General features: G+C 42.1%; 1 protein-coding gene across 6 annotated transcripts in view; it reads right to left on the bottom strand.

Annotated features, from left to right (window-relative positions):
* Window positions 1–14,573, bottom strand: part of LOC6733182 (tyrosine-protein kinase Src42A) — a 34,504-nt gene that overhangs the window by 10,797 nt on the left and 9,134 nt on the right. Inside the window, exons 1-2 of one of the 6 annotated variants that reach the window (XM_016167512.3) lie at window positions 11,200–11,615; window positions 3,029–6,670 (exon numbers count right to left, since the gene is read on the bottom strand). The exons of 3 other annotated variants lie outside the window; for them this stretch is intronic. In XM_016167512.3, coding sequence (XP_016026059.1) covers window positions 3,029–6,636 — 3,608 coding nt within the window. In that variant the 5' untranslated portion in view covers window positions 6,637–6,670; window positions 11,200–11,615. Of the gene's footprint in view, window positions 1–3,028; window positions 6,671–11,199; window positions 11,616–14,573 lie in introns of those variants that run through there. 2 more of the 6 variants (XM_016167514.3, XM_016167513.3) reach the window with 2 other exon arrangements.

Raw genomic sequence — 14,573 nt, 5'->3', positions numbered from 1 at the left:
CAGTCGAGTCGATAAGTACTTTTCCAGAAACGTCCACGACGGCCATTGCCAGTCCTTATAACAATGCGTTGAAAAAGTTGCAATTATTGATTTCCGGTCACGCTTCTGCTTATTTATTACTGTAAGGAATCTTTTGACACGCGAGAGTAATCCGAGATCGGTTGTCAAATTTTCGAGTTGTACCGCGGTAATTTGATAGAAATCAGAATCGTTTAGAACAGACTGCCATTGTATGTAACTTTTATCGCCCACAGTCCAACACGATTTGAATGTTCGTTCGAGACTTTTTACTGAGTAGCTTGTGACAAACCAGAACGCATGGGAACACGACACATTGAAATGGGTTCCGTTTGTCATTTCTGGGCAGGTCAAATAGAGGGTTCCGCTTCAGAGCATTCGGAAAAAATAATCATCCAAGCTTTCTTTGCGTATACTTAATATCAACCTGCACTCAAAAAATTAAAGTGTATTTTTGCATTTAATTTAATAATGATGGTTGTGCGCGTATTTAAATCACGAATATTTCTGATCAAAGTACAGGTAGTATATAAATTATAGATAATTCATCAATCATACATTGTAACTACAACTAAGTATACCCTGTATACTATATAATTCAGAGTGAATTTTGACAGCATTCTTAACTGAGATGACGCCTGCGCTAACATAAACCACGGACTGACCGACCACAGATCGTGAAAGTGATTGACTTTAGGTCGGCGGATAGGTAAGTATTTAAACAATGGAGGCGAGCATAGCTCCCAGACACACCTAGTCTATTTTCTGTTGTTCTGGATACAGTTCCGGCAAAACACGCTATAATAACATTTAAGTATATACTTTGTTGGACGTACTTAGTTGTTGGTATTTGTCACTGTATGGAAACTGCACTTCATCAAGCAAACTTCGAATGCGTTTTACTCCTAATGGTTTTTTAATTTGTGGGATATCCTATCACTCATACTCAACCGTAAAGTTGTGCTGTGGATAATCAAATGAGTGACAATGCCATTGAAACGACTAAAATTAGTGGGGCTGATGGGAGTTTAACTTTAAGATGTCGCACTGCTATCGTAAATTTGTTACGCAAACAAATGCACGGAAACCCAATACGAAACAAGAGAGAAATCTTAGGTAATTACTAACTTCTAAGTAATGGAGTAATGAAGTAATGGACAATTGTTGGTGTATTGTAAGATGATTTCTGCAAAATATTTGCTACCTTTTAAACTAAAATTTAACTTAAGTCTTTCACTATCTGCATTAAACAAAAGTCGTAGAGCTGAATGTTCTTATATCTACATGTTTTGCACAGATAAAATAACTGTAGTGCAAAAAAAACAGAGATAAAGAATAGTCGATTTCCTTAATTATCAGATACCCTCTACTAGGCAGCTTTGGGAGATAGGGTGAACAATTTGTTTTTACGAAAAACCAATGGAAATTGGTTGGAATTAATAAACTTTTCAAAAGTGTGGCAGTTTTGGGCGATTTGTGGTGGTGATATCGTTCTGAAACAAACTAATGCTGTGTTGACGTCTTAAAAATCAGCATGCTTTTAAAATTCTAGCTATTCTAGTTCCCGAAATCACAGCATTCAGACGAAAGGACATACTTTATACTTCCTTCTGCATGTTGCATACTTTTCAACGAATCTATTCAACCCATTTCTGTACTAGTAACCGGTATCATTACGTCTCACTTCATTTCAAAAGTTCCCCAGCTCTCTTATATATCTTTTGAACTTCATATTCGCAGGGAAAAGAGTTATAGCGAATTATAGTGAAGTAATTATAAATCCAGTTTAGCATTTTAAGATCAATACTAATGTAAGAAAACAATTCCACTTTTTGTGGCCCTAGAGCTTATTACTTTATTTAGGAATTCAGCTGATGTTTAGGAATTTTGCAGCTGCTCCAACAGTACAGTTTTGATTGGCAATCTGTCCCTAACTAGACTGCTAATAAGTTGGGTAGCCAGTATCAGACAACTGGTACTGGTTCTGGGGAAAATCAATCAACAACAAAGGTGACTAATGCCAATTGGAAAAAAACGTTTTGCCGTTGAAGTCGCATGAAAGCAAAATAGCTGTTATTATAGAGAAACCTAAACAAAGGCGAGCCAAAATCACTGGCTGGCAGTTTACTTCGCCCAAAACGGGAAGTTCGGATGTATAGAACACTAGGTTTATGGCCGAATGGCCAGATATGTTTGTCCTTCGCTAACCTCTCCTAGCCATCGACGCATGTCTATTTGTCAGTCTGTTTGGGTGTTGTAACCACATGTGTGATTGCAAGTGAGTGGAGAAACGTTCGAGCACGTCCCAACGCTAGCGTTTTAGCCTGCTATATTTGGCTATCGAATGAACACCCGAACTTTTGAGAGGGCATTTACCGTTTATTTGGCCAAAGAAGTTCATTAAGCGACGAAAGTCGTGGCAGTTTGGCTTTTATTAAACGATAAGCAAACATGGTTCAACACATTTTTGAATGATTACCCTCATTCGCTTAAAAAGCTGCTCCGTGCCAAGTGGACGGGTGGGCGGTGGAGCCGGGATCGGACAAAGAGGAAGGTGCCATTTGTCTTGACTTTTGCTTTTGGCCTGTGCAAGTGCTTCAGTAGCCCGATTTGGTATGGCTCCGGCAGCACGTGTATTGGACATTGCTCAGACATTATTTCTGCTCGCATTGATATGCAAATACCAAACTTTGAACCAATTTGAAACGTTTTGGCCTTGAAGTGCCTTTGTTTCACGAATTTCTGTTGCAGTGGAAAATTTTGGCATAAGCAATGTGGGCGGTGGAAATTTCATCAATTTTCAATTGTTTGGAATGGGAATGTAGGCAAAAAATATTTTATTTTTTAATACGCATTGACCTTAGCCTTAACCCAACGCGTTTAGACTATACCTTTGTACCAAAAATCCAAAAATTCATATTACGTGCAGATGATCTCAAAAAACATATAAGTTTGGGGGACAGGATCAGATTAACAAGAGATGTGGCTGTAGCTGCACAGTTGAACTTACGATTTTTCATTTAAAAATTCACCGCGCGTAAATTCTGATAGACGACGCGATTTGCCTTTCTTGGCCGTCGTCAATGATGTTTTTCCGAAGCACTTTGTTGTAGCTGGGCTTTGATCGATTGCACTTAAGTGTGCACACGTATGAGAGCAGGAGACGGAGCAGGCGGCGGGGAGCGAGCGGGACTTCTCTATGGCGGTCAGCGGAAGTTCCTCGGTTGCGGGGTGGCAGGTGCACTTCAGAGGAGTCTGGTTAGACCAGCGACGCAGTGGCTGCCGGCTAGTCGCCGGCGACACTATTTGAAGGCAGTTGTCCAGAGAGTGCTTTTTGGCAAGTGGCGTTTGCTGGCGTTGCTGGAGGCAGCGGTGTTGCTTAAGGCTACGGCGCGGACGCGGAGGGGATGGCGACGACGCGGGCGAAATGGCTACCGAAAGTGAGATGGCGTCTAGTGAGCTAGACTTGGTCAACGCGTTGCGAGTGCACATCTGCTCCTCGCTGGCGCACTTCTCTTCTGGGTCGTGACTGTGCTCCTTCTCAAGCCCCCGCTGCTGGGCTATAATGCGTGTGTAGAGCTCCTCAGAGTCTAGGGGCAACAACAGGTTGGTGACTCCGATCCGTCGCTTGGCCTGAGTGCGTTTTGGTTTGGTCTCCTCCTTTCCAGTCGCTTCCTGCTGATCCTCGCCAGAGTTGCGACTATAGCTTAGGATGTTAGATAGACGGCGCATTTTGTTTGGCTTGTTAGATTTTGGTGCACCTTGCTCCTGGACACTCTTTTCCGACTGATCCGTGGGCGGTATCTGGACGGGCTCTACCACCTGGCTGACCACGAAGCGCGTTGGCTTGGGCTGTGGTGGCTTGGTGTCCGGTTTACTTTTAGCATGACCCGCATCTATTTTTACGCCCTGCAGAATATCATAAATCGTTCCATATTTGTGAGGATTGATCGTGGAGACAGTGGCCGAAGTCGCGGAGCCTAGTGTGCGTTTTTCACGTTCCCGCCTCTGAACGATGTCATAGATGATGTCGCCCGAGGATCGCCCTCCCTCCAGAATGGAGCTGAGGCTTTTACGTTGCCACGGATCGCTGCTTTGCGAGGTCTTGCGGTGAAGAATCTCATATATGGTGCCATAGGTCATGTATTTGTCGTATTTTTGGTAGATGTCATTTTTGCGCTGGATGATATCGTAGATAGTACCGTAGACCAGTTTATCGTAGATCTTGAAATTGCGCCGATAGTAGGAGCTAGAGTTGTCGCTGGTGTTGCTCCTGTGAAGCGGAAGCTTGCCACAGACCGCCAGCTGTTGCTCCTGTGAAGGCTTCATTGGATCCCGAGCGCAGTTCTCCTTGTCAGTCTTTTGTTCTTTGGTCGAATGCCGGTGCGGCAAAAAGTAGCTGGCAAAGCTTTTACGCTGCCGCGAGTTTTGGCGTTTTATCAGCGGTGTTGCCGCTGCTGTTGCGGTTGTGGGTGTGACCGCAGCCGAGACGGGAGGCTGGGTGTTCGGGCATTCCAGTGGCTCAATTTCGTTAACCAGTCGCTTAAATTCCTCGTATGAAGTGCGACGTTTGTGCGCCTTGGCTCGCTCCTTGGCCGCAAATTGATGATCGAGAATCTGCGATAGAAAATCGGAATTCTTTCGCATCGCCTCTGTGGTGGAGCTGCTCACTAAAGTTTTTGCTGTTGCGGTTTTTTCTGTTGTCAGATCGACTTCGGCAGCAGCGCCTTTTTCACCATCGCTGTTACCGTCGCCGGTATCCATTTCATCAGTGCTGGCGGCAAACTCGTTTGCGCAATCCGGTTTGCCCCTTACACCCCGGCTGCCTATATTTTCTTGTTCTGAAATGGAGGAAAGTGGGATCACAGTGCTGCTGGCTGTTGTTGCGTCATCCGCTGGTGCTACCACCGGCGGTGGCACGGTAACTGATTTGGACGCTTCCGCGGCGGGTTCAATAAACATTGCTTTGAATTCCTCGTAGGATTTTCGGCGATTTCGTGACTGCGTCAGACATTCCTTGTAGTTCCGTCGGTCAATTTTCTCGCCGATCGCCGACGATGTTGTAGCTTCGCCTAAAGGTACTGCTGCTTCGCCTAAAGGTGGTGTTGATTCGCCTAGTAGTGTTGCTGCTGCCGCTGCTGCCAGGGCATCCAATTTGTTCTGCATCTCCATGAAACCAGAGTCCATGGAACTGAGGGTGCTGGTAGAATCAAAGCTGGTTTTGCGGCTTGAATTGTTGCTTCCGGGTATGCAGGGCTTGGCTGGAGTGGCCGGCGGAGTCTCCACCAGTGTGTTCTCTTCATTTGGGGCGCACAGAAGATCCACTGCACTTCCGGCCTGGTGGCTTACATCCCCCGCCTCAGCACACACCTGCGCCTGGTCGTCGTCAAAGCTGATCAGATCGCGTCCGTCTGCAGGATGTGAAGACGGCTCCTCAAGCACAACGGCTAGCATAGCTGAGGTTGGGACCTCCACAGTCTTTGTAATGCTCTCTAATTCACGATTTTTACTAACAACAGCGTAGAGAGGTAGAACTGTTGCTGCCGGTTTCGCGAGTGCTGTTTCTGTCAACGATGTAGATCTCGCCGTTGTCGGTAACAAACTAAACGCTTCACTGCCGACGATCGGTCTATTCGCTGGGGTGGGTTTGGAATTTGGATTCGAGCTCGGACTTGGAATCGGCATCGGAATTGATGACACCTCTCGGCCTCCGCCCACAAGGCAAGCTGGGGCCCCCCCAGCTATTGCTAGTGCTCCTGTTGCTGTAGTAGCTGGCATGTAAGTGCTGCGATTATGAAAGATTTTAACACTGTGCATGGGTAATTTGTGATGGCGTTGGGTGCGGTTACGTGCGATACCCATGGAAACGGTGCCATGCTGCCTCTGTCTCTGCTGTCGGCGGGCGTACTTGCTGGCGATGCTGCTGACAGGATCCAGTTGCAGCTGCCATGTAGCTGGATCGTTGACCGTCTCGAAGTCGCGGTTTCTACCACTGCCGTTGCCACTTCCACTGCTGCATGTCCTTAAATAGCGCTGCAGGCGACGTCCAGCGCAAGTGAGTCCGGTCCGCTGTTCGTTCATGCACTTGGCGCAGCACAGGAACTCGTACAAAATCTCTCCTGGCGCCCCACCCTCAGCCAGTTCTACACTGGGTTCAACATCTGGGCTGGCTTCAGGGGTGGACGAGTATTTGGGATCGAGCAGGAACTCCAGTTGAGCGGCGGCGGCTGCAATCGATTGTACGGACGAGTCAAGCCCTCCGTTTACTACACCTGCTTGCCTCGATCCATCTGCCTTGCTGACGGGCATCAGGATATAGGTGTTCTTGGAATTCTTTGGTTGAGCCAATGTACTAGGCTCACCAGGACTATTAGAGGTGTTTGACTCCTGCTCCACGATCGAGCTTTCAATGCTAAGCCCAGTATCCAGCAGAGTAAAGGTACCGTCCGAGGGGAGGATGAGGCGGCCCTCAGCGGCGGCATTTACCAGCTCCCGGAGGGCATGTACCTGTTTCTTGGTAACATTTCCTTGCAGCTGAATTCCGTGCAAGGCGAAGGCTGTGGGCTTATTGTTCACCGAGTTGGGATCGGTGCACCACACCACGGGCATGGCCGTCATGATGGCTCCTTGTACAGATTAATGCGTATAGCGGCTGTTAGGAAAGAAAACGGTTGAGTACTTGGTAATTGGAGAGATTTCATTTCTTTCTTGGGATTTCTTTACTGTTTTTGTGCTTCGCTGATGGGAACATCTGAGATATTTTGAGCTTGAGTTTCGTTTATACTGACTTTTGATGTACAACGAAGAATGTTGTGTGACCAAAATATTCATGTATATAAGAAAAGTTATTCGTTGTGCTGAAGGTAGCCTTGAATTTGATTATGAGAAGATTGGTAAAGAAAAAATGTAACATATTTAAATTCTTTGCGGCGTGGACATGAAAAGCACAGTCAAGCCGTTAGAAATGGTTTGTGATTTGAATGCGATGGAATTAGAGCGGATTGCCGATCACGTATAATTTGTGGAATGTTTAAAAAAAACACGCAAGAACTAAACGTGATAAACATACCCAAAATCGAACCAAAAAGTAGTCTTCATTAAGTGTTGAAGTGTACTTGTCCTTCAGAAATTGCAATGATTACACAATTGAAGAAAAATAAACGAACAAATAGCAATATCTCCATTTTATACCCAAGTATCACCTAATAAAATATCTTGTCGGTATTAGCAACCAGTTTTTGGATTCCATTTATTAACTTAGAACGTGTAACGTCGAAAAAATCTTCCATTGCGTATATATTGTATGCAGCATGCGATGGAATTGGTCGTCAGATCACGCGGTTATTTACTTAGTGGCCCTTGCGAGATTCGTAGACAAATTGTGAGAAGTGTCTGAAGCTGTCTTTCGGCTGATCATTTAGTTTTAGCTATTTGTATACACAACAAAGATAATATTGTCCACCTTCCCCTAAGGTCGACTCTCTTTTCTGACTTAAAAGTTACGCTCGAAGGGAAGGCAACAGATTGATGCTGTGCCGACAAAATGAACTCTTGAGACAGAGTGGTCAAGTCATCGATTCAAACCAATGGGACTCATGATGCTGGACATCGTGCAGACAAATCACTTTCGATCTTGCTATCTACAAGTGCGCTTGTTCTAAATTGTAGGTATATTGTCGCAATACTGTCAGAATGCGAAAATGTCAATGCCAACAGAAAAACGCAAAACAAACTGAGGAAAAAGCTACTTCAAGTGAGTCTACAACAAGATATCTGAAAGTATTAAGTAAAGTAAGACGACTTTTTCTTAGCTGAACTTAAAACAGGCATCAAGCATTGGGGTTTACTATATAAATCCATGGCGTACTAATTTTCCGTATCCATATGTTTGCATGTTCTTAATCATCACCTTTACTCTGTGAACTTTAATCTCATTTCTCATGTTTCGTATACTTTCAAAAATTTGTTGGATATATACAAAATTTATCTTCTTTGAAGAAAAAAAATTTCCATTGCCTTCGAATAAATGTCAAGGCAACAAAAACTATAAGCGCAGCAGATTTAAGATGCAGATTCTTTTGATACCTGCTAAGTAAAAGTTTATTTTGAATGGTACGTATGCCCATGCCAAAAAACATTAAAGATTTTCCCTAATAATCTGGGAAGAATCAAGATAACTCTAAACCTTCGTGAATATTACATACAGTCCATTTGCAAGTTGCTAACAAAGTAAGGGGTAGCTGACAGTCAAGACACTTAACTAACAAACGATTTTAATACTCGAGTTTCTTAAATACAAATAAACTTCACATTCAAGTGTGCTATATATCTGATATCAACAATATCTAAATAATAACATTAAAATAAAACAGCTGATTTAACGATAAACACAAACAATAACCATAACAGCAACGACGTTGTATAAAACCAGTTGAACCCGTCTTGTTTTCGAAAGGCTATTGAAAGCTCTGCTGCATATAGTAATCTATATCTTTTAGCAGTTTTTGTCACGAGTCGTACGCCAAGGACTAATATTGTCGTGTACCAAGAAATTATAATTTTATTCCTGTACTCGAAGATAACAAGCAAAACTTAGATTCGTTGAAATACGTTGTTCATAAATAATATATATATATATATATATATATATATATATATATATATATATATATATATTCATGATCAAATCATATCCTGAAACACTATGCATTTTTGAAACAATTATAAAACCATGAAGGTATGAAAAAGTTTTCTTCGAGGTAAATACTTTTACAGTCAACATCTAGCGAATGACAATTCATGGCGTTAAAAAGTCGAAGGTGGACTCCCTGAGGAATCGGTATATGATATATTAAAAATATCTTCAAAACTTTCAAAAACATTATTAGAAAATCGTTGTGTTTTACAAAATTTTCGACAGTCTTACATACTTTAAGTTGTACAAAAATTCTAATTTGTTCTGCGTTTGGTATGAAGAACACACATCACAGCGGTGGCCTATTATATATATATGCTGATCGAGTACTCGATCATAGTTTTGCACAGTTTTTCTTACTAACCGAGTATTAACTAAAAGACTGCGGTACGTTTATCCCTGAACAAAAGCTCAACTCACACCGAACTTGTTGACTGACCTATGGTAACCGATTCGAAACATGGTCATTACAAAATATCGCTCGATGTGTTTTCGGTTGCTTGTGTGGGAGTTTTTTTTTTTTTTTGATGGTAACGCGTGCCAAGAAAACTGAACAAGACGAACATAATAACGGGTATAATGAGCTGCAGAGCGAGTGGAATGGAGTGCGATTGGCGAAGTCTTTGTTGTCGTTGTTTCTGAAAGGTAACAATTGCACTCAAAGGTACTACGACCCAAATTGAACCGGTTTAACGTTTTTTATGTTTGTCTGCTTTTTTGTTATTTCCTTCTAGTGCGCCAATCCACAACTAGTAAGCCTCGAAAATCAAACACTAACTCTTTCTGTTGCCATTCGACATGATGGTTTGCAGCCAAATCTGCGAGCGAGTATATGTTGCGTAGCCAATAAAAAGTGAATCATGGCAAGAGGGCGATAGGAATTAAGAAGCTGTGTGATGCCGACTACTTTATAGCTTTTGTGCGTACTTTCTCCGTGAGTCCAAAAAACTTAATCCAAATAACATTGGGATTCGCCTGCTGCTGTCCATTAATGTGGAAATCAAAAGTAAGCTATTTGGCCAGCAAAAACGTAGCCATTGACCGACAACCTCAACCAGTACAACAAAACTTATGGTAAAAAAAGTTTGGCTTTGATTTTATGACCGTGATTTAGGTCATTGCACAATGGTGACGAGACTTAGTTTAGTAGCCACCATTCCCTTCCACCCATGGAATTCGACTTAATTCGAAATGCCGAACTTTTCATATATATGATTTTAATATCCGTTAATGTTTTTAAAGAGAGAAACTAAAAGGAATTGAACGTCCTTCACATCCATCAAATATATACACGTTTTGTGGCGCCAACACTCTTAAAAAACAAGAGAAAACACCAAATCGAGTTCTTCGACTAAAAAATACCCGTTACTCAAAAAAGAGAAGTGCAAGGAAAATGCAAATATCCAAGTAAGAACGTGACTGTTTCCAGAATTGCACACATTTATTTTATTTTATTTTATGTATTTAATAAAAAGTGTGTTGCAAACTTCTAACTGAAAACAAGGTATCATCTGCGTATGTATAATATGTTTTTGGGAAAGTAATACCAAGTGCATGGTTCACAGTTAATAGCTTGAATGGCAGGACCTGAAGAGCGAACCCATGAACTGAAAAAAGGAACTCGAAGGGATCACAATCAGAGGTTACAGCTCGGAATGCCAACAACAAAGAGCGGACCACGAAGCCAGCTACCATAAACAATGAGCTTTTTTGCCTCTCTTTAGCTCATCTGGAGCTCCACACTCAATACCATTGAAAGCAATTTTCATGTGTTTTTCAACTGAATATTTTGTATCTGTATCTTTATCTTTTTTCTGCTACCACTGCTGTTGTTAAGCGACTCCGACTGACAGGCATGACTCATGGCGCAGGAAATTTACGACCACGGCAGTGTGCAGCAAGAGAAGGCTGAAAAGCGATATAAAAGAAGGCCCTAAACTCCGCTAATTCCAAGCCTGAGAGCCAACTTAAATCTTAGCTTGAACGCAAAGAATATGTGCGAAATGGCGCAGTTTGCCCAAGTCACGTAAGTCGAAATTGATATGATTTCTGAGGCCTGGTGTGGTGTCTGGAAAAAAAAAACACCGTCGAAGTGCACCGCAGTGTATAAGAAAGTTCATGTGCACGGAACTGAGCGCTTTAGCGCTTACAAAAATGTATCACCCGTTTGGCAAGCCAGTTGTGCATTTTAGCACATAGTAAACGATAAAGTTCGCAAAAACCTGAGGACGACTTTGTGGACTGTCAGGCATTGCATAACCAGATTCGCAGGAATTCTCTTACGAAATAAGCTCGACTTTGTATTCCGCACGGAATCCACCGTTCTAATTCCAGGGGCATGCGCCGAGGCAAAGAAAATATGTTTGCATGACCAGCGAAACACACGCGAAACAGTAAAGAAAATAGAAAGTTCTGTTCCCATCTTTTTCTGGGTTCGGATCCACCAGGGGACTGTTCCGCACACTGCAGCTTTCCTGGGCTTGTACCTTTTCCAGTTTTGCTGCTACTGCTGCTCTTGTTACCACTTATCCATATCAAAGTGGGGCTTTACTTGAGGCACTTTTGAACAAAGAAAACACTGGCTGTTAGAAGTATGCCAACAACACAAACAGGTCGCGCATGCGCCGCACAGTGCATCGAGTGGCTCTGTGGTGGCTTGTGGACAATAGATTATATAGATTTCATCGGCGCGTGAACGAAACAACTTGTAAGCGCGGTAAGCGAGCTTTGGCCAAATTCGATTAAGGCATTTAACTCAGATTCGGATTCGATTTCCTGTGTGCTGCGTGTACGGGCGCTATTCCGATTTCCGAGCCGTTTTCGTGCGGCTTCCGTTTACACGTCCGTTTTGTGCACCGCTTCGCAGACAACTGATACGTTTATGAAATTTTTATAGAAAGGTTTTAACCGCTTGCCACCGCACCGACACACTCGCATCCGCCGCCTTGGCATCTATGTGTGTGCCATTTGAGCCAAGCTCGCTGTCCGCGTGTTGGCCAACCGTTCCCGCTCTCTCGCTCTTCGATCCATCTTGGTGTGCTTAGTCTCTTTTATCTTGGCCCAGAAGTCCAATGGCTCGTCGAAGAGCGGTCGCGCTCTTCGTCTCCAAGTGCCTCTCTCTTAAGTTGCTCCGAGATAAACTGCACAGTTTAGTAATTACGACAACAATTAGTCACAAAGTGCGTTGATTGCAAAGATCAAATCGAGTTGAAAACAATTAACTCGTCGCTGTTACTGACAAAATGTCAGGTTGTATTAATTTGTTCACGTAACCAAAATAACTCAGCACTGTCGCGTCACTGGAAATCAAATTATTTGTTTCTAAATGTCTCCGCTTGGGTTCTTGTGAACGCCATTGAACTCGTCATTGATAAGGTATGCTATGGAAGGAACACTGCTGAAATAGAAAATATTAGAGTCTACTTCGTGGGAATACTAATGGCTAGTATCCAATCCAGAAGGGACTCGCAGTGGGACTGGCGCCTGAACATACCATTTAATATTAAGAATATATCAACGAATACCTGGGGATATTTTGCGAAAAGTCGGAGGGCAAGATCTATAAACATGGTCGTTAGTCACTTGGATTTAGCACTTGACCAAATATAAACACATGTGTTTACGTCGATGGCTCAGATTCTGCGTTTTCCAGACCACAAAACTCTTAAATACTGAAATATAGGGACTTACCTGGAAATAAAAAGTAAACAGAAAATGTTAAATGTTAACTTTAACGTGTTGTGTATAGCAAAATAAATAAATAAAAGGACAGTAAGTTTAGGCTAGAACGTGAATATCACCGAAGTCTAACTTAGCTGTATATTCTTGTTTCGTTTTAAATTAACGTAAACAATATTACCGCACAAAGCCACTGAGCTTACAGGCCGTATAACTGAAATCAAATCTAGCCACTCGCCCAATTGTATCGACAAAATGTGATTTCGTCTCCTTCTACTGTCCTAATCTGATTGAAATGTGTGTATTTACCTCTACATAAATTACGAGTCAATTAATGCCCAGCCAGACTAGGTGAATATTTGCTTCCTGTGCAATTTTGCGCTAATTCAAATTCCTATACCATCAACACGTTCACCGTTAGTATATGTAGTCTTTATCGGATGTATCAGCTAAAAATCAACACTATATCACCGAGTCAATTAAAAAGTAGTGAGTCGTTCGACCTTCCTGGAGAGCGACGACCGAGTCTGTTGTCACTTATGTTTTTTGTTTAGCTACTGACAAATTATTAAAACAATTGCCTTCTATTGAGTATTATTGACATGGCACAAACTCGAATGGTTTGTCTACACACACACTTCACCTGAGTCGAAAGAAGAACGCTCAACTAAATCGGAACTTCACCACGCATGAACACAGGGAAATATGAATAAATGCCGACACGGCTCTTGCATGTGGCTCGCTGAAACAATTGCCTTCTCTTCGTGGGTTCAACGACATTTTCTGATGTCATGTTCAATAACAATTGCAGCCTATCGTGGCAACGGGAGTAAAATAAAGGATGGCTTGAATTACTAATGAATTAAAATAGGGAGGTTCAAAAAATAATAAATTCGCTGCATATGATGAGCTGAAACTATAATTATTTACAAAATCGGACCCGTATATTTGCAAACTGTGGTATCACAACTTTTCCTTAATTGTTATTTATAGTTTTAAGATAGACTCAAATATTATTTGAGTCTATTCAAGCGTATCATATTATTGAACATTTTAATTAGCCGAAACTCAATATGCGTATACAGAATATTGCTCCTCTGACATTGGAACTAGCCAAAAACGAAAAACTCATAAATCGATCATTTTCACTGCGGCAATTTGACGCTAACAACAAACAAGAGAGCAGCAGAGCGGATCTGCGCTGAGCTTTGTAGCGTCAGGTGCGGTCTTCCGTGTCGGAAGATGAGGCAAATCAAATGCAAATAAAAACGCACGAGAATCCAAACGTCATATGGCAATACAGCTTTTTAAAGCAACAAGTGACTCAAAATCAAAGTTGTTCCATTATAAATTTTAAATTCAAGTTAGGCTTGAGTTCAATTGCTACGCCTGGCGATTGCTTAATGCTTAAGGCAAAAAAATATATTTGTGTATTTTAGTGAGTTTGCTGATTTTGATGTGCTTCTCTTTGCGAGTGATTTACGATCTGAACTGGGAACGAATAAAAATCGGTTTTATGGATTTCGGTGTTTGTGGGTGGCTCTGATTTGGACGTTTTTATTATTGGCGTCGTTTAAAGCTCCGTAATAGTCAATTTAAAATGTTCGGTTTAACCATTTAGCACTTTGTCAAATAGCTCGACTCGCCCGGACTTTCCCATTGACGGAAGTCAAGTTGAGCAAGAAGAGCGCATAAGCAAGAAGTTAATTCACCGAGTGTCCAGGTATTTCCCCTGAAAAATTCACTTGAATTAAATCAAGAGCTGGCCTCGTCGTTTCTGCCGTATTCTGTGTAAACGCTTTAAAATCATCGGTGATCGTTGACGTCACTGCGTTTTAACCACCATAAAGACACAATCCCCTGCACCTTCCTGCTCACTCTTCAACTTATCTCTCTTTGACCCACATTCAAAGCTGGACAGAAATACTCTCGAGAAGATTGGTTAGCGCCTTCCGATGGAAAAACTGTGGGGCTTTAACATTCGTGTGGCAATCGGGGAGATTTCATTAGTACAGAAAATCATAAATATTCATTTATGCATGGGAAAGTTTTTTGCTGGCGTGATAATAAGGAAACTAAGATTTTTCACAACTTGTATAAATTATGGTTTGATCGGATTTAAAAAACAAAAGTAAAACAAATCGAGAATTAAAGCTTTCTTTGATAAGCCAAAGTTCGAATA

This window comes from Drosophila simulans, chromosome 2R (assembly GCF_016746395.2).
Source record: "Drosophila simulans strain w501 chromosome 2R, Prin_Dsim_3.1, whole genome shotgun sequence".
In the NCBI taxonomy this organism is placed as follows: Eukaryota; Metazoa; Arthropoda; class Insecta; order Diptera; family Drosophilidae; genus Drosophila; species Drosophila simulans.
The sequence above is the reverse complement of the archived record's forward strand: the minus strand, read 5'-3'. Positions and strand labels throughout refer to the sequence as shown.